The following is a 25514-nucleotide window of genomic DNA, read 5'->3' as shown; positions in this document are numbered from 1 at the left end:
GTTTAGCTGTTTGGAGAAATACGCACACAGCTATTTCCATGCTGCAATTCTGTAAGCTTGGTATGCATTGGTTTAAAGGACTCATAAAACTTAACAGTTAATTAATGTTAATATGTAAAAGTCCATGTCAGTAGTATGTATAACCACAATGGCTTATGATAAAAGTTAGTTAGGCACAGAAGAGCAGCTTGTCAGTTATTTACTTACTGTTCTCTATGGTTGGATCATACGAATCAACAAACTGTCCTTCCACGAACTGAATCGTCAGTGAAGATTTTCCTGTAAAGCAAGGAAAAGATAATCTGTATTGAAACAAGTCTTCAGGCTGTTATCACTTTACACTTACCAGTAGATACACTAATGTTTTTATAAGAGCCAGTATGAGCTTTGTATGGTTCATTTAAACTATCTATACATGACAACTGACCTATTTTTAAATTAAGTGCCTATTCCTAGTAACTGGGTCTCCTGAACACATAAAAAATAGTGCAAAAGCTACTCGGCATGTGTTCTGCTTTTGTTTTAACATAGCATAATTTAAGTGCCTCCTCCAGTTTAAAACAAATCTAAAAGTAGCAGTGTCCAATCCTCATAAAACTAAATTTAACAAACTGCTATATTTGGAAGGTTCTTCTGTCGAGAAGCAAGGAAAACTAGAAATAATTTTCAGTTGTTGCACAGGAAACTAGGAACTTGGACAGAATTAGCCAAATTTGGTTTGACTAGGAGATTGGACGTATTTCCCATGACAAAAGGATGATCCCAAAATTCTTTAGATCAATATATTCTCCTATTAATCCTCTTAATGCCACACTACAAGAGACCAATGGAAGCTGTTATTTTAAGCAGTGATTGAGGGGGCATCATTGGATTGTCTTCTTTTGAAAGCAATTTAACTGCTACTTTTGCAGACAACTTAACGGTCTCCATTTCAGTTATGCTGATCTGATCATACACCCCTCCAATAAAGAGTAATGCAAAACATTGCACTTAATAGCAGATTGAAAAAATTAAAACTAATTTAGTCTTGAAAGATTTTACAAGATGGCATACATTGACCATAAAAAGCACCTTTAAAGCTCTGCAACTGAAGACTTTTCAAAGCATTACTGAAGTCTTAACACAATTTCCATTACAGCACATCTTCTACTAGATCCTATTACACTATGTTTACTGGACAAATACACTCTTATAAAGATTCCCAAGTGCATTAGCTGCTTTTGGAAATAAGCATATTCTTCATGCTCCTTTATACTCTTCTCATTGGCAAGAAGCACAAACAAAATATGACCTCAAGTTAAAATTTAGACTCAAGACCATCCTAGTCAGTGGAAGCCTTTCAATGACATCATCAGTAACCAATGTTGTGGTTGAACTATATAGTAAAACTATTTTCAAGAATTAATTGCTTTGGATAAAGATTGCTCTCTTGCAGTGCTCAGACCATGCTATGTTTACACTTTGCTGCAGAAAAAGTTCTTTCCTAAGCATTCCTTCAGGAGGTATTAAAAAACAGTTTTCCACTTCCAACCACCCCATTCTTGCTTCAGCATACAAGGCTCTTGACCTATTCACATTTGACTTCTTATTATTATCAGCATACTTAGCAAGTCACTTTGTTAAAGACATTCTAAAAATTGCAAGTCAGACAAAGTACAAGCAAGAAAGTGATACAAGGGAAGTTTGGCTTAATATTTATAATTACATGTGCAGTCAATTCCTTCATTAACTGCAACACTTCCACGATTTACTCCTCCAGGAAGAAGGAAGAAAGTGTCACACAAGCATCATCATTTGGGGATTTCCAACAGCCATAACCTTCATCAACTCACCACCTGGTTTATTTTAACATCACTGTCCAGCTCTGCCATGCTTATCTCTGCTGTCTCCTATCAGTCATGCCAGTTTATTCAAGATACAATGCTAAAAAACCCAGACAACCCCCAAAAAGACCAACCAGCACACGACCTTTTAAGAGTTGCTTTTTCTCAAATCGAGTTCTTGGATACCATTCTCCAGTACATCTAACAGTGCAACTAAAGGTGTTATACTCACTATGCATGAGTTTGCAGAGAACAACGAGCTTTAAACTGTTGCTCCAGCAAGGGTGGGGGGAAGCAAAGCAACCATGCACATCTGAAATCATCCTAATAAGGACAAACTCAGAACTGAGACTATGCATCCCAGCAACTTTCTGAGGCTGTGTATTTTGGACACCACTTATAGAGTGAATGAACTTTTAAGCTACTTCTTCTTCAGCTATAAGCTTATGAAGCTGCTACACAGAGTTCACGCTTCCAGATTCTTTGCCAATACCAGCACATTAAGCACTCAATTTTAAAACAAAGTTAACTATTCCTATATTAGGCTGTTACATCTTTAAGATAAGGAGAGTTAAGTTAAGCATAGATCATCACTGAACATTTTTCCTCCTAAGGAGGATCCTAAACTAACTGAAAGACTTGACTGCTACCGTCTGTCTGTGCTAAGTCTGGAAACTGAATACTAGAAATAAGTCCGAGCCAACAGAAAATGCTGCATTTAACATCCAGCTGTATTAATTACTGCTTTCCTCCCAACAGTGAAAGAGGAGGAAACAAAAACAGACAAAACCAGTGCTCCAACACTCTCCTCCTAAATTCCTCCAAGCTTTGTAACAAGGCTTCCAGTAATGATGTGTTTGTGATCACAAGAGGATGCCTGCTTTCCTAGAGGAGCCACAGGGAAGCTCTCCAGTCTTGGATTCAGCCACGTACCCTCTCAGGACAAGTGCATGCAACAGTATCCCACTAAACCAAGGCTTCCAAAGGGTACACAAGAAATTTAAAACCTAAGTCATTAACACCCCACTGCCTTGTCTCAGCCCATGCCCAAGAAGAACACAGGACCATGTCAACAACAGCTTGGCTTGAACTTTGTCCGACAGGTTTTATTCCAGGCTTTTGACCTATGCTCGTGGACAGAGAAGAAAATTAAGTTGACAATTTAGCTCCTACCTGCTCTTCCCCCAGAAAGATCAGGCAACATTTTCAGAGAGAATTACAACATAAACATAACGTTGATGAGGCACGGACCAAGGAACTGCACGCAACCGCATCTACTGATGTGCTAACTCTATCTTGGAGCACTGCAGGGAGGAGGATGCGGGGAGATACTGCAGTCTAGATGTGCATGCGGCGCTAGCACACTTCAGCCTAAATGGGTGAGAGAGCCTGACACCAGCAGCAAAGATTTGATTAATTGATTACTCAAGGGTGCATACCTCAAAAAAAGGCTCAGCTCTAATATGCCCTCATTTGGATCAAATGCCAAATGTTTTTTAGTTTGCTAAGCTTTTCATTGTAGCATCCTCCACGCTCATACTTTTAGTGTATCCACTGTCCTCAAGTTTTAGGAAAATAAACATCTGTTGAGACCAAAAGGAGAAGTGTCATGAGCAGAAGCAAGACAAAGTCTGCTGGAAGCAGTTCACTAAATAGATGGAGACCTGTGATTTTCAAGATGATAAAGCATTTGCAAAATCTGACTGGAGAAGATAATGGTTTAAGATTTTGACTCTGTTCAGAACCAGAGAGCTTAAAATGGCTAGGAAGAAATAAGGGCATCAAACAAGGGCAACACTGGGGCAGGGCAACAGGGTGATTCCTCCAGCTGTACTCGCTGTGGTAACTCAAAGCATCAGATACTCCATGGCAGAGCAGTTTTAAGTAAAATTCTCCAAGTTTACTGACCATCCCTCTCCCTGGAAAGGTAGGACAAAGGGTAAAGGCTGGGAAGAACAGGTTTTACAAGTCTTTAGAATACAAGTCCCAGGTGGCTGAAAGCCCAAATCAAGCTGTCCAGAACTACCCAAAGGGTATTTGCTTACACAACTCATTATTTACAATATGATGCTGGAGTGGTAAAGAAAAGTCTTCCACTGTCAAAACAGAAAGGAACAGGTTTTCAGACAGAAAGCCATTTCAAAAAATAAAGCCGTTATTTCTGTTCATACAATAGAACACTCGCTACCTAAAGTGGAACATCCTATAAACACTCTGACTAGTGCAGTCATAGCACATCAGTTTCAAATGCCATTGCAATTGCCAAGGCAAAACAATTGCCAAATAGAGTTTTTACTCATCCTTTTACTTCTTGGACAAGAGCTGTGGTATTTAACCTAGCCTTAAAATTCAAGCTTTACAACACTAGGCAGTTTACCAAGAAGATGAGTAACTGAGCATGGGTGGGCTCATGGACAGCTGGCATCCCCGAAGAGGCCATGCCCTCTCTTTGGTGCACTACCACCTGCCTGCCATCCCCATCCCACATCCTTATTCTCCTTACAATAGGCAGAGGGAAAGCCCAGATGAAATTCTTATCTGCAGCCAACTTCCCCCCCACAAACCCAGGAGACAGATATGATGCAACTGGCCAGCGAGCAAGTCAAACAACAGCTCCACAAGCAAGGCGTTGTGCAAGCTCGATTCTGCAGCTGCCCTCTAACGTGGCATCTCCACGATGACAGCCACTGGCAGCACAGTGCAGTTTATCTCAACAGGAAGAATTTCTCAATACTCAAAATCATCTGCACAAGCAATCAGTAAACAGTTTGATGGGGTCAGGAACAACTACTATAGAGTTGCAATTCTCTGTTCTGTTAGAATTTTAGACTCATAGTTTCTTTAACCCATCTTTTTCTATTAAAATGCCCACTTACGTACTTTGCTTAATTATTAAACACTTAACTGCTGGCAGCATCTAATCCACTCCTACCACAAGCCTAGCATCTTACCTAGGTTAGTCTCTACATAGATCTACTCAGGCTTACCTACAGAACAAACTAGTTTAGTTTTTGTCACAAAAGGGTTCAAGAAATTTCATAATGAAATGCTGTCAGTCATATCAAATTTGCTAAGACTGACTGCATGCCCAGCTTTCAATATCTCACGCGCAGCTATGCTCAACCTACTACACTTCAGAGATGGAAGTTTTCATACTGAAATTTACACTCTAACTTGAACATGGGATCTTTATCTTCTTTAATTCAGAATACCAAGATGCACAAAATGGAGACAGCAGCATTTCCACAGTGCAGATTATCTATTTGTCCTCAGAGCACAGAAAGGGACTGAACAACTTCTTGGGAGCAGGTGGAGGTTTAACTGGGTAGCAAAGGGAAGTATAGCATCACTCTTCAACAAAAATGTTTTCACAAGATAGTAGATGATCTCAGAATCCATCACCAGCTCATCATTCATCTCAGGCTTCATCATTAGCAACTTGCTATGGTTAATTAAGATTTTTTTCCCCCAGATACTAATTAGCACTATGTAGTTGCTATTTTGCTGACCATTACTATGTAGTTCGGTGAATTATTCCAATGACTATAAAAATTATACATCTGGGTCAATATAGAATTCTGTTTCTAAACCTCTGGAGACAGTGATAAAATGAGTAGTCTGTGTTTTACTCAGATGCAACTTAATTCTACTATTAGACTTGTACTCATGAGGAATTATCACGTATAAACATCTACTCTGAGCCATAGTTTTATCCATTTTGTAGTGATTTCCTTGTGACATCAACATTATGATACCAGGATTAAAAAATTATTTTCTGATGCTTACAGAGAAAACTCTTGCTGACACAGAGCTCAACTGGTGCACTTGCTCATATGATACTGATGCTTGATTTGCAACACGAAGAGTGGTGGCACTCCTCTCACAGGGTGCTGTCTGAGCTTTCTGAAGGACAGACTAAAGGATCTGCCTTTCTAAACCTGTAAGAGCAAAAGTCTGAGGACCTCAGTGAGACATCTTTTGGTAATGTAGTGAGGGACCTCAGGAACAGAAGAGACCTTCATGACAAACCAAACAGCAGATCAGCATTTCAGGACAACATAAGCTCTTTTTCAACTTCTGTGGCACTCTATCCCATTCCCTGCCTTCTCCTGATCTACTTTTATATTAGGATATAAGGAAATGTATTTGACAGTCTAAGGCAAGATATTGCAGCAAGAACCACTCCTGCTGTAGAAGAGGAGGTTGATGGTCCGTAACACCAAGAACACGAGCCTGCAGGGAGAAAAGGACACATGCTTGTTTCGCTTCCTTCTGCGTTGCACAATCTTCTTGAGGTTTATCAAAGGTATTCCTCTGCAAGCCAGAAGAAATCTGAGGGGCAATCACTTAGAAAGGAAGTCAGATGGCTTCCTTTATTTTCTTCAGATTTCAAAGTAGTCGGTTGAACTCATAAGCATATTTGCAGGCCTTTGCTAGGCTGACAGCCATGAGCCTTCAAAACACAAACCAAGAGTCCTAATAATGCTACCTAGATCATATCTTCTGTAGGGAAAGCAAGAAAGCAAGAAGAGAGCATGTGCTTTATTCCCTGATATGTAACAGCAAGCTTGTTCCATCCTGCAGCAGTGCTCATCCCTGAATGTTCACTTATGCTTTGTTGCAACGTATTAGATGTCCAGGCCAAGTATGTAAAGAAAAATTCCATTGTTTTCCTGCAACAACTTAGTTGCCAGTTCCAGATGTCCATTTTGTCTCTAAGTCAGTAACCTCAGCAAAGGTTTGTCAGAAGAAATGTTTTAGTTATTTTAGTGCACAGTCCAGTTACCTCTGGTTGTTACCCTTGCTGGCAGAAAAACAGAGGGCCACAGTTTGCCTGATGTTTCCCTTTTAATGATGTAAACCAATTTTAATTCCACGTGTTTACTATCAGTTGTCAGAGATGGAAAAGCTGTTACTAGGCTTAAAAAAAAAAAAAAAAAAAAAAAAAAAAAAAAATCCAGAAAACTTCTGTGGCATACATCTCACCTGGCCATGGTATACATGCACAGATGGCTGCATCCAAGATGTTTTAAATAGGTCAGGGGAACTGCATCCTGGGGTCTCCTAAATGCAAAGGAAATTCAGACATTCATACCCCAGACAGTCAACCAATATTTGCTCAGATAAATACCGTCTTCTGTACTCCCTTCAGACTTTCTGCAGAAACTGTGCATCCCTGCAGCACCTTCCCACCTCCCTCTCCGCAGCACCATGCCTAAAATATTTCAGGTGACGGTAGCAATTCAGAGACAACTTATCAGGCAGGTGCTGCTAGCTTAATTAGCAAATGTATTCCTAAACTAAAAGTCAGGCAGTACAACTTGATATATTGCACTTGTAAAGGGAAGCTTATTAAGCTTAAAGATCAGACCCTAATGTTTCACTTTATGATACACTTAAGATGGAAAGAGCCTGAACTTTGTACTGATTTCCCCCCGAAGAGGCAAAATTCAGCTTGTACTGCTGGGTAGAAGCCAAGTCCTCTCTCCCTATGCACACACTTCAAGTAGCTAATTAGGTATCTGAATAAACTTGACCTTTCCTTGGATCATCAGGTACGTACAACATTAAATGTCTTTGAAAGATACTTTCAGGAACTCTCATTGTTTCATCATTAAATCAGTTTTAAATGCTATGTCATTACAAATAAAAACACATATCTCTTGCTTTAATGCATTCCATGCATTCCCCTTTTCCATCTTGAAGGTTTCAGTTTCAACACAAGGGAATGAACTCCCAACTTCCAGTCAGGTCTTTCTTGACGCTAAAGATCACTGGGGTGTACAACTTTAATTACCTTTCTGCAAGCCAGAAATATCAGGACTAGCAGATTTTAGCACTTCTTCAACAAGTGGGTCTTTCCAGCTGCAGTCACCAGCACCAGCTCTCCATCCACTGCACAGATACTGCCTTAACTGCACTTGCAGCACAGTTGAATTTAACAGCAGAAGCCAATGAACTCTACTCTATGCACACCACATGGGATAAAGCAGCTGTACCAGGGGTTTGCAGCCATCATTTTCCTTTTTTTTATTTCTACACAACCGGCTGAAGTTAACACCAGCCACACTAAGTTACATGCTACTACTGACCACCTGGCAAAGCAGTGTGCCATCGAACATGACAGAGCACACAGGTACAAATTAGGATTTTAAACTTAACATTTCTGTAAGAACACAGGATAAACTCTTCTTTCCTCTTCCTTTCACTGCAAACCTGACTTATGTTTTTAGACCACCTGATCTACACCAGTAACAGAGAAAGCTTTAATAGCACAGAACCATTACCAAGATGAAAGACCTCAGCCTTTCAACAGATCAGTACCGTTTCACTGAAATGCAGGTCTTCCCTAAGGATCTTCCTTTGTAAGGATCTTTACGAGGAGTGGAGCCATAGCATTGACTTGCCAATGCTGTGGCCACCATACCTTATCATTGCTTACAATCACCACCAAGCAGAGGGCTAAGTCTCTGAAAATGCCAGTGAAATTTTCCTGGCATCATTTTAAAAAGGCAAGTCTAGGAGCTTGACCCTGAGCGTATTGTAATGCTAAGTCAACTGTCGGAAACGCAGCTGAAATGGTGAGAAATGGACCCTCTTGACAGTACTACTGAAACACATACAAAACAGAGCCTCAAGGATCTTCTTGGAATTGCAAGAACAATAGTAAGAGATTTATTTCTCTCTTCCTTGTAGTAGGATGACAGAGAGCAGGTATGGGACAAAATCCTGACAAAGTAGTAATGGTAATATCCCCTCTCTTGGTAACATTACCAAGCAAATAGTGGGATACATATCCAGCAACTATAGCTAAGAAATTTCAGCCTCACTCTGACAGAAGGTCCACAGAGCTATTTGCCAACCTGCAGCAAAACCTGAAGATATTACTGACTTGTTCCAACAACTACAGGCAGGCTACTTTTACAACATATTAAATATATATATCTCAATCTAACTGCATAATAATGACTAGAAGATCTCAGCAACAAAAGGCAGCTTCAGCCTGTAGCACTATACTTGATTATGAAGTAGTCCGTTAATGTAACGAACTCTTCGTGCCACCACCGATAGTCCAAAGTCTGATGAACCCAATGTCAACAAATGCCAGCAATGCACGTGGCAGTCAAAAACTGACTTTCGTGGAAACAGTGCTGCTACAGGCAGTCCATGTCAGCACACAGCACTATTCACCTGCCATGACCTGCACTGCTGGAAGTTCCCAAAGCTGCATGAAGCATCAGGAACTGCAGTACCAACCCTGACAACACTAACATCTCTTAGCACAAACCAGAGAAGTTGGTCTTTAGGGATACTGACAAAGATTAGTGTTGACTCTCTCTTCCACCAGTGGAGCAGGACATGGTCAACTCTATCACACCTCTGTCAACAGATGCATAGGTAGACACCAAGACAGTCTTGATTTATGATCATACAGTTGAGCCTTGACCACTTGTAACTCTCCTGTGCTAGCACAAGGCTGCTGTGGATCTATACATAACCATGCCAACATAAAAACCAGTACGCCTGAACTCTACCTTCCTCTAGAACAACCATCCCCCCAAAAGATTCAGAACAACTTTTGGTAAGTTACTGTTGTCTCTCCTCCAGTTCAATTCTACATCTTCTTTGACTTAACTTTATAGGCATCTTCCACATTCCTTCTGCTTAACATGTGAAGTTCCTCCTCTCTATTAATCAGGGTTGAAGAAAGCTACAATCTGTTAAATGCCATCTTCATACCATAGCACTTTATACAGCTGGAGTTAGTCATTAAACCCTCCCCACTAACTCTGAATGCAAGCCTTCTTCATTTACACACCTACCCGATCAACATAACAGAGTAGCCTCTGAATACAGAAGATAATCTGTTAACAGTAAGGAAGGTTCAAAGTAACAATATACTTAAATCACAGCATGACAGATGTGGGTAAGACACCAGGAAAAAAGACTCCGGGGTAAGGATAACACCACGCAGAGTACCAGAAGAATCATTAGAGCCCCCTGACCTTGGGAAATTTTAAGGGAATTTAAGCCAGAGATCCATCAGGTATGACATGACATAGCTGATTTTGCCATAGGGCAGAGAAAATAGAATAGGTAACCCTTGTTTGCTACACCATACTATAAAGTTCTTGCTGTCATGACAGCCAGCTGGCCTTCTTATGTTCCTAACCAGTGTGTATCAACCTGCTGGCTCACAAAGAAGTACTCGAAAAAAAAAAACCAAACCCAACACCCCCACCCTGCCCTTCCCCAGCCAGTTGAAAACCAGGGAGGTAGCCAAGGATGACACTTGCAACCTGACATTAAACTATTTTTTCATTTAGACCGTCTTTCAGAAGTGAAGCGTCTTCCAGCCAGTCCAGCTCCAGCACCTGAGGAAGCACTTGCCAACAGAAGCTGGACTCTTCACTTCCTAGCACTCCACTAGCACAACCATGCAACTAGGACAAGGAGTTGAGTATCAAGCTACAGTTTAAGGCAACCTAACTTCAGGCCAACAGCCTTCAAGAGACAGAGCAGTACGTTGTATTTGTCTGCTGTACAAGTGTCTGAATATCAATGCAAATAAAATTCTCAAAGTGGAATAGTAATTTTTACTCTGCTATTATCCAGTTAAACCGTAAATTCATCCAGCTAATCTTAAATTCAAGTCTATTTTAAACAGTATCTAAGAAACTAAGTACATCACATCTACTTGGCAGAAATGGATAAAATATTAACTATCACAGGCAAATAGGTCAAGGGCCAAGATTTACCATAGGTACAGCAAAGACTTTCAGAAGTTGCTTACTTCCATAGCTTGGCTATTTGGGAAATAACCCGTAACTTCATTTTTGGTTTCCACACTTCCATGCTGTAAGAACTGGACAGGTATGGACCAACTTTCCCCACAATAAGCTGCCCTTAAAACTCGGGTCCATATACCCCTTTTTCTCCTTACCAACCTCCACCTTTAAACCCTTTCAACCTTTGGGATGTACAGCCCATGCCTACATAAGAAGCTGGATGTCAAAATAACAGGATGTTCATATGACCATCTTCGGAAAAAAGAAATGTATCTCCTACAGTCTCATCATTAGCTATAAATTGTATACGAGATAACGGCTTTTTAAGATCATGATCTTTTTGCCTGGAAATGCAAAGAGAGAAGACATCATCTTATTTTTCTGTACTATCATTAACTACACTTGTTCATAGCAGTTAGTTGTGACAAAAGGACAACCCAATGCTAGGCTTAGGAACACCATCCAAGACACTCGCCCAGAAGAAATTTCAACAAGCTAGTCATTGAAACAGTTCTGGAAGTTTCACTTTAACTCTTCCTCTCTCCTACCATCACACTTAGGGATAAAAGGTATTTTGCAGTTGAGGAAGAACAAGCAGAAAAATGGTATAGGTGTCCTAAGAGTCCTTGATACACTCTGTATCAAGAACATGATTTTGAAACATTCAGACACCTTGTTCTTCCTAGCTCTACTGTTCAGTAAAACTTGAATTACCTCACATTTAAAGAGTTTTTAGACTTTAGTAACCACAAAAGGTTTATCAAGAATTTTGACAACCTTTTTCTCCAAACATGAAAAAAAAAAGTTAGAACAGCACAACTAACACCTTTCTTCAGAATTTATTCACCAGTGTCAAACCATACAGATGAAGCAGAACATGTAACAGAAACAGACATTTCTAAGGAAGAAATGGAGAATGCAGCAAACTACGAAACACAGTGCCTGTTTGTATGCATATTTCAAGGCAGAAACTTCCAGTTCTAATTAAAAATGCTACTTTTGAAACAGATTTTAGAACACCAAAAATCTGTTATTAATGGAGGACCAAGCCTTAAAGCAAAATACACTTTACTGCCTTAATGTCAAGTGCTTGATTGTTTTGACAGTTTGTAGGACAGATTTAATGGGCGTTTTCCTACATATTATGCATCCCAGCTCTTTTGCATATAGCAAGAGTACCTTTAAAGGAGGCCGTACATATTGAATGAAGTTTTGGCAATACAATCTGACAAGTTGTTGAAGCTAGACAGATGTACCCCACTAACTCAGGAGACAATGTTGTCAAGAGACACTTTCATATCATAATTTTGTATTACACTTGCACATGTTCACACCCACATGCTGGAGACCACTTATGTATTCCCTCTTTTTCCAAATTAAAATTCATTTAACTCAATACTCCACAGAATACAAATAACTAGCTAACATTTGTCATGCATGCTGTTCTGGTTTCTGTAATCTAAAATACCTAAGAATACTGGTAACCATTCCAGAAGTATTAACTCCTCATTCTTTAAGACTTCAGTGTAATACTAAAAAAAGAGAGCTGAAAGGAAACTTTACTGTTTAAAGCATAATCTATCAGGGAATTGTGATTTCTTCAGTTCTTATCTACTTAATATAGAAGCACCACAACTTTTCTGAACAAGCCTTCCAAGCGTCACACATTAGGGTCTTTTGTTCCTTAGTCTTATGCCTCAAAAGATTAACCTTTGGCCATTATTCACAAACTCTTAAAGATTTCATCCAAATTAAACTCCTATAAATTTCCTCCTCATGTTCTAGTTGCAAGTTCTTTAATTCACGTAAGAAGTCCCATAAGAAATTCCAAGTACACCTCCCTTTTTCAGGAGCCCCCAAGGCTCAAGCTATTTTTTGCTTGTCCTATCTTCAACTTGACCAGCACATCATGCTTGATAATCCAAAATCTGCACTTTGAGAACTTGTATCATCTGTTCATACCACTACCTTTTTCACCACTGTCTGATCCCACATCCTTCATACAACTATACTTAAAATTTGCACGTACAGTGATCAAAGTGCATATGGTAAACTGAGGAAGAACCAGTACATCTAAACAGATTAAGTAGTTGTGACTCATCTCAATGCTGCAACAGTGTTGATAAATGCTTACAACTAAAGTAGGAGTCACCCAGGTTGAGGAGTCAACCAGTATTTGCAGGAAACAGGTATTTTGTAGGGTATCTTAGCAAACACTGAAGATTACTCTGAAAAGCAACAGAACATTTAGATTTGTCTTCCACTGGTTTTCCAAGTAGGGAGGCAATCAGTGATTCTGAATGCCTTGCACTTCGCTGTACAGGTTGTAGCGAGGCGGGTGTTGGTCTCTTCTCCCAAGTAACAAGAGATAGGACAAGAGGAAATGGCCTCAAGTTACGCCAGGGGAGGTTTAGATTAGGTATTAGGAAAAATTTCTTCACCAGAAGGGTTGTCAAGCATTGGAACAGGCTGCCCAGGGAAATGGTGGAGTCACCATCCCTGGAGGTATTTAAAAGGCCTGCAGAGGTGGCACTTAGGGACATGGTTTAATGGTAGACTTGGCAGTGTTAGGTTTACGGTTGGACTCTGTGATCTTAAAGGTCTTTTCCAACCTAAATGATTCTATGATTCTGTGATCGTAGTCTGGAGCTTTGGCTTTGATCCACTGCAGCATCTTTACTACCAAGCATTTCCAGAAAATTCCAGATCATCTCACTTGAAGCATCATCTGAATTTGAAGACTTCAGAACAAGGTTTAGATTTACCCCAAGTCAAACATCTTACTTTTCCTCGATGCTGCATGAAATTATTAGATTAGAAGGTTATTTAAACAAGAATCTTGAAAAACTTGATTTCTTCATGGTTCCCTAATGCACGCTTCACGACCTTTACAAGGCTATCTTTTGTCCATCAAGAGAACTACTCCGGTTCAAAAGGCCCACTGTTGAAAGTTTACAAAAAAGCATTCACACTTATCTGGAGTGGTGGAGGAAAATACTTACAGATGTGGTTTCATAATACGTCTGACTGAAGTAAAGTCTGCCCGGCCACAACGAGCCTGCTGCACCCTCCCCCAGAACAGCTCCTGTTCCCTCTGTCCAGGTTGTACTCACAGAGCCAACCAGCTGAATGACATGAAAACTTTTCATTCTGGTTGCTTTACTTTTCAAAGAAATCAATTCCCCGAGCTGGTGACCAGGCTTCCAGCATGCCAGTGCCAGCACCCGGGCGGGGGCAGGAAGGTGGAACTTCCAGCCATGGTGCAGGATTAGCTCAGCTTGTGCCAAGGGAAGCCCCACCCTACATAGTTCATTTGCATCTGCCTTCATTACATGGCAATTAAAAACAAAGTGGCAGGGACATCTCTTGAGATAAGCTGTACCTGAAAGCCTGTTTCAGCACTTTGCTCAAAAACTGCCTCAGTTTACTCCCTTGTTACAAGTTCAATACAAGCATCTTTTCCCCCCAAAAAACAATTCAGCATCCACTGTACTTGGTGTTTCTCAAGAAGGAAATACAATCTTTAACGGCCCACATTCATGTTTTTGGTAAACTTAATGATTGTAAATCTTGATAAGAGGTCTGCTAGGCAACATATAACACAGACTTTCTCCACATTCTTCCCTTTTTCCCCCATCCCATATACCCTCATTTGCAAGATAGCTGCCATCAGTGTGCAAGAACCATATAGGAAAGCAAATGTCCTGACCAGGACTGGAAGAGAGAAATTTTAAGCAACAACCAACCCCCAAAATTCAGGAAGCACATTTTAGTTTCTCACATTACCAAACTCACAACAAATTTGCCGTTCACTTCAAATATAGGCCTTGGAAAACAAAGGGAAGCCTCTCAAGTCCTTAAGGAGACAGATCCGTGACTGACAAGGGCAGCTTTGTGTTTTTACATACCGTGCTTCATGTTTGCAGCTTCCGATTCAGGATAATTTGAGATGACACCAAGCAATTTAGACTCATGCAGGACTTGCAGAGCTTGAGTGCATTATGAACATCCCACAGAGAAGCTGTTTTGATTTGGATTGAATACACAATTAAGTTGAGCAGTTCTTAAAATACGCCCTTGAATTTCACCTTCGGGAGAGCTACAGGAAGTTAACAGTAATCGGTAGTTTATCACATTTTAGCCTGCTCTTCTAAACCCCAACGTGTGGTTATTCTAAGTTTCCACAGCAGCGTGTACCGCAGAGGTGGTTGGTTTACCCAGAACCTACACTTAAGGCAGTGTAGTGTATCTAAATGAAGAGCTTCAACTTTATATAGCTTATAAATTACAGGATCTACATTTCATTTGGTTTCTCCCGTCGACGTTAACTCTAAGTTGAGTAATCAAATACCAAAACACTCACATATACAAGCAAAACCTGCAAGTGTTACCATTAAGAGATCAGAGTAGGCAATTTAAGAGTTAATCCTGGAACGGTGTCCTCAAATAACCCTACTGTGGCTTGATATTACAGCTGAACATGCTGCCTCTAGCGCTTCCAGCTACTGCTATCAAATGCGCTGTAGCAACTTTCACTGTTGAACAGCGTAGTCACTCACACTGAAATGCAATTAAAGCTGGCATTTCCAGCCTCATTTCAGTCCCCTGGTAGCTGCAACCTTTCCTTTTAGCAGCACTGCTGCACCCCGGCAGAGCACATGCAGTCCTAACGAGGGAAGCGCTATGAAAATAATCTTGGCACTTATTAGGGACTCGGCAGAATTTTAACCTTGGGTATCAGCTGGATCCTGAACCTCTCAATTTTCCTGTAAAATCTCAGGCTTTCCAATGCTGCAGACACAACCAATTCTGTAACCCAAACTGCAGCACACAACAGCAGTAATTTCTCCATTCCTTCTCTCCTGACATTTACACGGGCAATTTATTGCCTGCTAAAATTACCACTTCCCTCCGTCCAATATCAAAGGGATACCTCCTCAGGGCGGTATACTGCTGTGCGAACAGATGCCATCTTTCAGAAGCAAAAAGCAAAGCCTTAACTCCATTTTACAATACAAACCTCCCAATATTCAAATAACTCAAGTTTTCAAAACCAGTAACTACATTTTGTCCTAACAATTATTCTTACTATTTACAAGTACATATTAAAGGTACTGCTTTTCCTGCCTTTCTTGCTTTCAGGCAAGGTGGAGGGGGGAGATGTGCTTTTTAGCTTAATACAGCCACCTGGAAGCCTTTCCACATAAATCTAACCTTGGCAGATAATTTTGTTCCGTTACAGTTTTTTTGCTACCTGCACGCTGCAGTCACAGACCACGACTACTTCTGCCTGCAGTATGGACTGCTCTCCACCTACACAAGAGAGTGGACTTATTTAGCTGGGGAAGAAAATAGCTAAGTCACCACTAACTTAACTGGATTTCCCCCTCAGAGCAATAAACTGACCAGGAGAGCGTTTTCAGATCACCAGTCCAAACACGTAAAATTCAGAAACAGAATTCCAGTTTCTGCACATGTATCTGTAATACCAGCAGCCTGAGCTATATAAACAGCAAAAAACCCAAATCAGGCTGAGATCGTAACCTATGACTGAAGCAGCTGACCCAAACAACACCTCCCTGCTTATCTTAAATCCATCAGTTCAATAGAATACCAAGAATCCCAGTAATAAGGTACTTTACAAGATGATCTAAGAAGCCTCTTCTTTCATACAGGCATCTGTGGTCTGAATTTACATATTTCTTCTATAAACAAAAAAGAACCAAACTGAGCATAAAGCACTCTGGACAACTACATGCTGCTTTTTAGAGTGGCTGTTATTCTGAAGCAATTCAGAAAATCTTAGTCTTGCTTATTTCCATGCAAATCCATTATTTCCAATTGTATCTGGGATATATTAAATTATGACCAAAATACAAGTATGAAGATTCTTTTTAGTGAAGGCAGTAACTTTGAAAAATGTTATGCTTTATCATGCATAAGACAGTTTTTTCCCAGAATCAAATCTGAAGTAGCTGGTCCGCTCTGGTCACTTATCAAACAACAATAATCAAAGTCGAGTTCCTCCCATTGTGAAACTATCAGATTTTGGGATGAAATCCATCTAATTTCTACTCAGAACCTCACTGAGGCAAGCACACTTACATAATGGAATTTAACTTTCTTACAACTGATTTAAGCCTGAGCAAAACCCAAAGGAGACATTCTTGTGTGATTTTTGGCTAGCGTCATGCCACAACCTGTATGCTATACCCACACATAGTTGGCCTTCCTCACCAAAAAACAAGTCCCGAAGTTCCTGGCAAATACTCTGTCTGCATCTCAGAAAGCGTGTCTGCCTGGGAATTCGTGAGGCTTCCACCGTGATCTCTCCCATCTGCAAAGAACACTAGTTTCACATATGAAAGGGCTGATGGTGGTGTTGAAAGACAGAGGGAGTGTATTCAAACAAGCAGACTCCTGAATTTTCTATTCCGAGAACTATTATATCAGAATACCACTCCCAACCTCTGGTTTATCTGACAACAGCACTGGGATAAGAATAAAATTTAAAGTAAGTAAAAGAAACAAGGGCTTAGCGTGAAGCCAGTACAAGATTCAGATTCTGTTTCACAAATGCCCATGGAGGACATGCTTGCCCATTACTATACACACTCATAACCTGAAAGATACACAAAATTGTTGAATCATCAACTGTAGGAAACAGCTCACTGCTTGAAATATGTCATCAAAACCTGGTTATTTCAACACATAACTGAAAGAGACACAGGAAAAAAAAAAAAGCTCGCCATTTTCTAATTAGCTTCATCTCAAACACCCCACAAATTCCAAGGAGAGCTCGCAACTTCACAGAGCAGGTCACCTAAGCATTTATGCTAACCTATAAAACTGTAACATTTTACAACCTACCAGAGTTAGCCCCCCTCATTCCAGGGTTGAGATTAACGTTAATGGCAAAGCAATGTAGCTCCCTAATTATAAAAGGAAATTTAGAAAACATTTTCTTAAAGCCCTTCAGATTTTGGCATTATTCCCCGCCTTAATGAACGTTAGCTCTATTCAAAGGTTGCATTTTCCCCAGAAGAAATGCTCTTCATTTCCTACCACCCAAAAGCTTGTCCTAAGAAGAGATTAGATCCCTTCTTACCCAGGGTTCAAGTAACATTCTTGCCATCATAATACAAAGCAAGACTTACTCAAAAGCTTCTCTGAAGCCAAACTAAGTCACTATCCTCCTAGACTTTATGAGGCATACTTGGATAAGCGAAGGACCCGACCTAAATCTCAGTTTAACTTCCTTGCTTTTCTAAGAGCTTTGAACTTTACATAAGTATTTGCCTAGAAATTTAATGCTCCTGTATTTAAGAAGAGTAACTTTGCAGTTTTAACATGCAAGATTTTTACCTAAGAGGTAACACAAAATTGTCAAGGACAATAAAAGGAAAACTACAGTAAACCAGAATTCTTCCCCCCCTCTTAATTCTACGTTCATACAACTTGTAGCTGTCCTAATAAAGCCGATCTTGTCCCATCAAGCCTAATACTGCACTGCTCGGGGAAACTTTAGTTGAAGAAGTTCAGCAGTAGGTCTTAATAGACGTTAGCTTTTTGCACATCCTTTCCGTATGAGTACTATTGCTCAAAACATCACCGACCAGATCAACAATACTATACTATTTCTTCTATTTTTCCTCAATCGAGTATATACCCTACTATCATCTGATTTTTTGACTGCTGCTTGTCATTGTCAACAGACAAAAGACCAAAGCTCAAGAGTACACCCAGCCCCATCAGAGACTTCTAAAGGACAGAATTTCAAGCATTCTTCCTTCCCACTTATACTGCCCATTGCTCCGAGACAAAAGAGAAAACATAACACACAAGACAGACAATGAAACGTACTGCAACAAGCGATGTCAAATATACTATGCAAACTGACCAATCTACTACTCGCTGTTCCTTTTAAGGACTAGACAAATTCATCATAATTTTTACGCCATCCCATCTCAAAGTCAGGCTGCAGTTACACACAAAATCTAAGAAACAGCTCCCCTTAATTGGCTTTTTTTTTTAATCTTTAAAAAAAGCTTTTTTTTAAGGGTTCTTTCTGCTGAGTGCATAACAGAAGACAGATTACTGATTTAGCCGCTACTTTCATGTAAAAACCCCTCTTATATCAGCATAGTATCTCTCTGCAACATCTTTTTTTTTTTTTTTCCAACCACACATTATCTTCAACATTGATCTATGCTTTTAAGTTTGATCGATTAGGATAGCTGTAGTATGGCTTATTCCCCTCTGCTTTAGGAGCCAAAACATCGAAACATCTGAAACTATTTTCCATCAAAGATGGTGAATGTAGGAGGAGAAAGGATTACAGGTGTGGGCAGTTATAGAACAAAAACCCTATCAGCTACTATAGACTTGTGCCGGACGCTTCCAGGAAGTTCCTCCACATAGGTTTACTCCGTGCTGGACTGTACCAGCAGCACCGTGCTGCTGAGCAACACCATCCCGTGCTGGGGACACCACAGAGTCAGTACAACCCCACGGCCTTAATGAGTACAACCGGTCAGCAGTCGGCTTCGCTACGCTGCTGATGCGAAGAAAAAAAAAAAAAGCCAGAAACGGGAACAAATCAACCCGGTTTCCCCTCGGCATCTCAGAAGTGGCTCTAAATCCTGCGCAGGGCCGCGTCTGGAGGCAGTTTGATCCCAGCTTCCCTGAGCCAGCAGGACCGGAGCGCTCCCGGTCCGCACCGCATCCCTCACCGGTCCCACGGGCCTGGCGTGACACCCCCCCCCCCCCCCCCCGTGAGCAGCAGCCGGGGGGGACGACTGGCACCTCGGGGACAGCTACCAGCGCACCGGCACCCCCCCCCCCCCCCGCCCCTCCCCGGGGGCAGGACCCTCCTCGCCGCCGCCACCGCCCCCCGCCCCCGTTTCCCGGTGTCCGTTAGGGAAGGCCCGTCCGGGAGCGCGGCAGCGGGGCGGGGAAAACTTCCCCTCAAGGGCGCGGCGGCCCCGCTCCCGCAGCCCCGGGCCCGCAGCGCTCTGCGGCGCCGCCATGGCGGGGCCCGCCCGCCGCGGCTGCGCGTTCCCGGCGGCGGGAAGCGGGGCGGCCCGGCCCGGCCCTCCCCGCCGCTGCACCTGCTGCCGCGGGGGAGGGCGATGCGGCCGGCGCCGCCGGACCGGGCCACGCTCCCCGGTGGGCGGGGGGGGGCGCTGCGGAGCCCGGGACGGCCCGCCCGCACCTCCGCCCCAACGGCCCGCCGCTACCACCTCCTCCCCCCCCCCCCCCTCGCCTCACGGCGGCGCCCCGCGCTCACCCACGCTCCGGTAGCCCAGGATCGCGATCTTGCGGGACTTGGACGGCGGCATCTTCTCCCCGCCCGGCCCCGAACCACATCAAGGGCGGCGGCAGCGGTCGCGGCGGTGGAGGAGGAGGAGGCGGCGGCAGCGGTCGGCGGTCGGCTGACGGGGAGCGGGGCGCGCCGCCAGCGACATGCGGCGGGGGGGGGGGGGGGGAGAGGGAGGAGGAGGAGGAGGAGGAGGGGCGGCGGAGCGGCGGGCCGACCGCACGGGACCCGCGGCGCCTGGCAGCGGCGGCGGCAGCAGCAGCAGCAACGGCAGCGCCCGCCCCACGTGACCGCCGGGCTCGCCGGCCCCTCACGTACCTGTGCGTCACAGCGTCACAGGCCGGAGCGGCGACCTCGCCGCCGCCGAGAGCCGGCGCCAGGCGCCGCGAGGGGAAAAACTCGCTGCGTCATGCCTTCCGCCCCCCCCCCGCACACCACACCACACCACACACCCCCCTTCACCCGCCGCACCGCCGATTGGGCGGCGCCGCCGCAGCGCGGGCGGCGATTGGCCGAGAGCGGCAGCTTGCGGGTAACTAGACGGCGTTCAAAGAGAGGGGGCGGGGCTGACGAGCGAGGGCGAGCGGGGACGGGGATTGGGCGGAGGGAAGCCTGGCAGCGGCGCGTGCGCGCGGCCGCCTCGTCGGTCCGTTGCCCGCTCGCGGGCTCCAACGGCCGCCGCGCTCCTGAGGGGACAGCCGGCCGCCCTCCCGCCCACGGCGGCCGCCTCACAGGGAAGGCGGCTGCACGACGAGCCGGTCAGTCGGATCCGGCGCTGCTCCTGAGTCGGTTCGTGTCCCGGAGGGCTGCGGGCAGTTGGCGGCGGCCGGCTTGCCCTGTCAGGGCGGTAGGCCCCGGGCCGCGCTCGCAGTCCGTAGAGCCCGAGGCTCCAAGGACACGGCCGCCGGGCCGCCTGTCCCGAAAAGGGTCACTGCGCCGGGCTGCGACGTTTATTTCAAATCGTGTCGGTGCTGCCTTTGCACGGAGATAACTTCTGGGGAAACGCCGGGTCTGAGCGGCTATGAAGTGCTGGCGGTTGCCTGTGAAGGGAAGAGGGGTGTGTGTGGAAAAAAAGTCGTTAACTATGAGATCCAAGCGGTGGCGAGTTTCCCACTTTGAAAAAAGCGAGCGCTGCATGTGCTAGTGGTGACTTCGGCACTTAGTGGATGCAGAATTTAAGGGAGAAAGACACGAACAGGAAACTTGTCTTTTTCCCCCTCACTGCTACTTAGTTTGAACACACGTTTGGTAATATTTACCCATTCCACGTTTTCTACATACGTGGATGTTGCTTAGAAATAGAAATAGGGTTTTCTATGTGTATCTTGTCTTTTTGGGAGGTACACCAATACCTAACATGCAGTTATGTACAACTCATTGGTACAACTAAACCCACCCAACAGCTTGATGATGTTAAGGGAGATGGGTTGTCTTCTCCTCCCTGATCTCAACCATTCATTCCCATGCGCTAGCATTCATCTAGCCTGGTAAGAGGGCAGGGAACAACAGCAAAAGAAAGCTATACACAAAAGCAATTTGCTTCTGAAGAAGCAGACAAGCTTTAAGGAGGTATCTGCATTTTGGGGGATAGTCTGATGATACCCTTCGTCTTTTGGATTATAGGATCTTGAAGGCTAAGTACTGGTAAGCTGTGAAACAGCAGGTATGATGGCCTTTAGCAAATAGGTACAGGACAAAAGTATAGTTATTTCATGAGAAAAGGGGGGTGCGTGTGTGTACATTGCCAGTGATGGCTGCAGTGGATATCATTCTGCGTGGTCCTTCTCCATGTCCAGCTCTTCCACTCACTACAGTACAGATTCCCACTTCACCGCAGCTCTGGAGTACCACACCACAGGGACTGGTGCGATCCTGCCACACGGACGGATTTGGTGGGCCTGCAGAAAGAGTAGTGCGTGGAAATCCTGCTTTTGTGAACAGATATTGTTGAAAGCTCGCCAAGAGGTGTGGAGGGGCAGTCCTGCCTGATGTAGATCACTGTATCCCTTTTTGCCTTGTGTGTTTTAAAAGACCTAAGTCTTCTTAAAAGACAGGAGGATTGCAGCAGCCATAATCCTGCAGGACCATCCCTTGTGTAGCTCTGCAGCGGTGCTGTCATCTCTGCACTCACTCCCTCTGGAACCATGCCATGGTCCAAAATCTGGGCTATTTACTGAGCCAGAGGACTGAAAGAACTGAGTTAAGAGTTACCTTCCAATGACATCAGTAGATTTGGAAACAGGTGAAGTTTGTGGTAGTTGGTGCTTTCAACTTCCATATCCTTACAGTTCTTATGACTTGCCTGTTGTATTCAGGCACTGTGCTTTTCACTCTGCTGATACCTAATCTGCATTTTCAGAAAATATATTTGTACCCTTCCACATATTCAGAGTGGCAAGCATCAGTATTTTTTCATTTGTGAGCATTTCTGGTTTTGCTCCCTCCTTGATACCCCACTTCTCTTGATCAGTTCTGTTCCCGTACTCCCTTTTTCTTACCCCACTCACCTTTTGGACCCTTCTCTATTCATTTATCTTGTTTCCGTTAACCTGCACTCAGTCACTCATTTAGGAGAACTCACTACTGCAGGGTTTGTGCTCCCCCCCCTTCAGCTGCTTTATTTACTGCCTCTAACTGCAATAGAGTTGTCCCACTTTCGGGTACCCTCCAAGCTTGCTCAGTCTGTGTTGCAGCAGGAACACAGAACTCGTCCTGCCTGGGCACAGGTGTTTTTTAAACTTGCAGAAAAAACTATGACTTTCTTTTCTTCCACTTGTTCTTTGGAAGGAATTGGCTAATAATCCTCATTCCGTCAGGATCACATAAGTGCTTCATTTTATCTTGACTGGGACACTCAAAATACAGACAAATACAGAGCTTTCAGGGAACTTTGACATTTCTCCACGCTCTAGGACTTGGGGATACTGCCGAGTGGCTTTCGAGAGCACTCTGGGATACTGCTACTCAGCGGTAGCAGCTTAAGCAGAGGTGAGAGGATCTGGATCGCAGTAAGGTTGTCATTGCATTTCTGCCCAGGTGAAGTTTAACGCTTCTGGAGTGCTCTGGCACAGAGGGAGAGCGCACCTTCAGCTGTGAAAATCTAATCAGGGCATTGTGCGTTAAACTTGAACTCCTGCCGTTTATATACTTGGGGCTGAACAGCTTCACACACTAAGTGGCCCTTTGCTGAAGTTCTCTCCCCCTCCAACAATCTTAAGTGTAACGTTCAGGTTGTGATTTCACAGCGCAGTGTTCCGTGGCAGCAGTAGCATTAGGGATTAGGGCTTTGCCTGTGCATTCCCTGGTCCTACTCCAGCTTCTTCATTTCTACAGTGTTTGCAAGTTGTGCTGTGAACTACAAAGGAGTTCAGAGAACTTTGGGACAAGTGACGTACACCATGCACCTATGCACTGGCTGTACTCCAGGCCTGCTTTATGTCTCGCTTCACCAGATACTCCTTCAAATCAAATGTAGCCTTTGTATCAGTTCAGATGATAAATTACATTAATTTTATTGTAAATGAGTTAACAACAGACATGGTCAATGAATGCAGCACATCAGGTACAGCCTAGGTTCTGAAAGAGAAAATACCGGATGGGAGAACTGCAAGCACCAATAGAGTATGTGTGTGCAGCGAGATCAGGAACAGACGTTGAGGGAGGCTGCAAAAATGGAACGTGTCTGTCTTTTGTGTTGCCTATATCTGCTTTTCTGTGATGGAGGAAAAACCATGATGAATTTCATGTAGTAAATGTAACTCAACAGTCAAGTATTTTTATGATAATACAGTACATACAAACCCATGGACACTCTGCTCCTCAGATTCCAAATACAGAACAGCTCTGACTTGCACATTCAATTCCTGTAACAGCAATTACCAGTATAATTACCTGCTCTGTCCTTTGGCAAATCAGGACCTTCCCGAGGAGTTTTTTTTGAAGTGTGTCCAGTGTTTGCAGTGGGCATGCTTCCACATGTACAGCATAGACTTTGCTGCCCACAGAGGTTACAAAGTACGTTCAGTTCAACCTTACACTTGTTCCTACTCCCTCCTGCATTTTCACAACGATGGTACTTTGCAATATTAAGATAGAAACACTGGCAAAATGTTAGTAGAAGCAAATTAAGGAACTAATTCGGTTCACGGGGGCTACTGACATCACAGGTTTATGCCATACAGGTCCAGGTATGCAGCTGGCAGGGATGCACTCTATAGATACTTCTTTTCTGAAGGAATGGGTTTGATGTACGAGTGTAGGTCACCTCCTGTTCCCATTCACTTCAGTGGGAACAGGTCTGACTGCCATCATCATGGAACAAATGGGTACTAAGAAAGTGACTTTCAAAACCACATTTAAATTAAGACCTGAAGTTAAGAGTAAAGAGCAGTGTCTGCAAAACATTCTTTTTGCATAAATGCATTATGTGGGTACAAGGGTAGTATTAAATTATTCAGAATGACGCTTTCCTGTGGAAATTGCCCCTAATAAGCGTTCAATATGGGAGCATAAGGGGTGAAAGTTCATAAAAACTTTGGAAGTAAACTGGTTACTTCTAAAAGTGACTGGAGAGCTCAGTACAAACGGTTCAAGAGCCTGCTGTGTGACAGCATTAAGCACATGTCGTTTCACTTCCAGTTGGAACAAAACTGAAAGACTCCCAACTTACCCCATGCTCTCTCCAAAGATGGCAAGGAGTGTTCTCAAAGCAATGCGTAGTCTTGGATCCACTTCAGTCAGATTCCTCTTGTCTGCTGTGAGGACAAGACTCAGGCCTCAGAAAGTGAGGCTGGTTCTTTCTGTGTTACCCAAACTTTCCCAGCAGAATAATATTCCTTAGTAAAAAGATGATGAATAGGCCTCGGATATGCAACAATTGTAGTTCAGTTCCTAGCAAACAGCAAATACTGTCTGGGGGGGGACGGGACTTAAAGATCTCAGACCTTCTAACTAGAAGGATTCCAGAAGTAAAACAGGAAAATGTTTTCATCAGTCAAGCGATCAATGCCAGCAAAGCATGATTTTTTCTGAATTAGTTCAGAGCACCTCTAGATACTGAAAAATATTGAGGGCTGAAGTCCACTAAGAAATGTTTTCTTACACCTAAACAGCTAAAAATACCCAGAGTAGGTAAAACCCAAACTTAATCTCCTCCCTTCCAAGACTAAGAAGCCCTTTAGAATAATTATCTTTCACAGACCTCTCTTGCTGGGCAAGGAAACGCACAGGGAAGCACAGGAATCAGTCACGTGTTTTACAGTCCTGCTGGTTGAAATAGAATCCATTTCTGCAGTGTCTCACATCCTCAGGACAGATATATACGCTATTGAACAGGCTTTTCAGCAGAGTCACTGGGGAAGCTTACTGCCATCTCCATTTGCAGCATGCTCCTGTCTGGGGAAAGAAAGGGAGCACCTGGAGCCATTGCTGTGCTCTCAGATCTATAGGTACTGCTTGCTGCCTGTCCAAAGGAAAAAAAATGTACAAGAACTTGATTTTAATGATGTTTTATTCATTCTTTCCCATGGCTGAGGCCTCTCACGAGCCATGCAAAGTCCTAGGTCAAAGCTTTAGTTGCACTGT

At 43.4% G+C, this 25514-nt stretch overlaps 2 protein-coding genes across 3 annotated transcripts in view; one reads left to right on the top strand and one right to left on the bottom strand.

Annotated features, from left to right (window-relative positions):
- RHEB (Ras homolog, mTORC1 binding) overlaps window positions 1-20242 on the bottom strand; it is a 43131-nt gene extending 22889 nt beyond the window's left edge. For both annotated transcript variants that reach the window (XM_030010420.1, XM_030010421.1), the window contains exons 1-2: window positions 19902-20242; window positions 208-279 (exon numbers count right to left, since the gene is read on the bottom strand). In XM_030010420.1, the coding sequence (XP_029866280.1) occupies window positions 208-279; window positions 19902-19953 (124 nt within the window). In that variant the 5' untranslated portion in view covers window positions 19954-20242. The remainder of the gene's footprint in view (window positions 1-207; window positions 280-19901) is intronic.
- A 7-nt stretch (window positions 20243-20249) lies between these two features.
- Window positions 20250-25485, top strand: LOC115339860. The gene is made up of 2 exons (XM_030010419.2): window positions 20250-20801; window positions 25130-25485. The coding sequence occupies exons 1-2, from the start codon at window positions 20341-20343 to the stop codon at window positions 25461-25463; spliced, it is 795 nt and encodes a 264-aa protein (XP_029866279.1). The 5' UTR covers window positions 20250-20340; the 3' UTR covers window positions 25464-25485.
- Window positions 25486-25514: the final 29 nt, after the last annotated feature.

The sequence above is a fragment of the Aquila chrysaetos genome, chromosome 3 (assembly GCF_900496995.4).
Source record: "Aquila chrysaetos chrysaetos chromosome 3, bAquChr1.4, whole genome shotgun sequence".
Lineage (NCBI taxonomy): Eukaryota > Metazoa > Chordata > Aves > Accipitriformes > Accipitridae > Aquila > Aquila chrysaetos.
The sequence above is the reverse complement of the archived record's forward strand: the minus strand, read 5'-3'. Positions and strand labels throughout refer to the sequence as shown.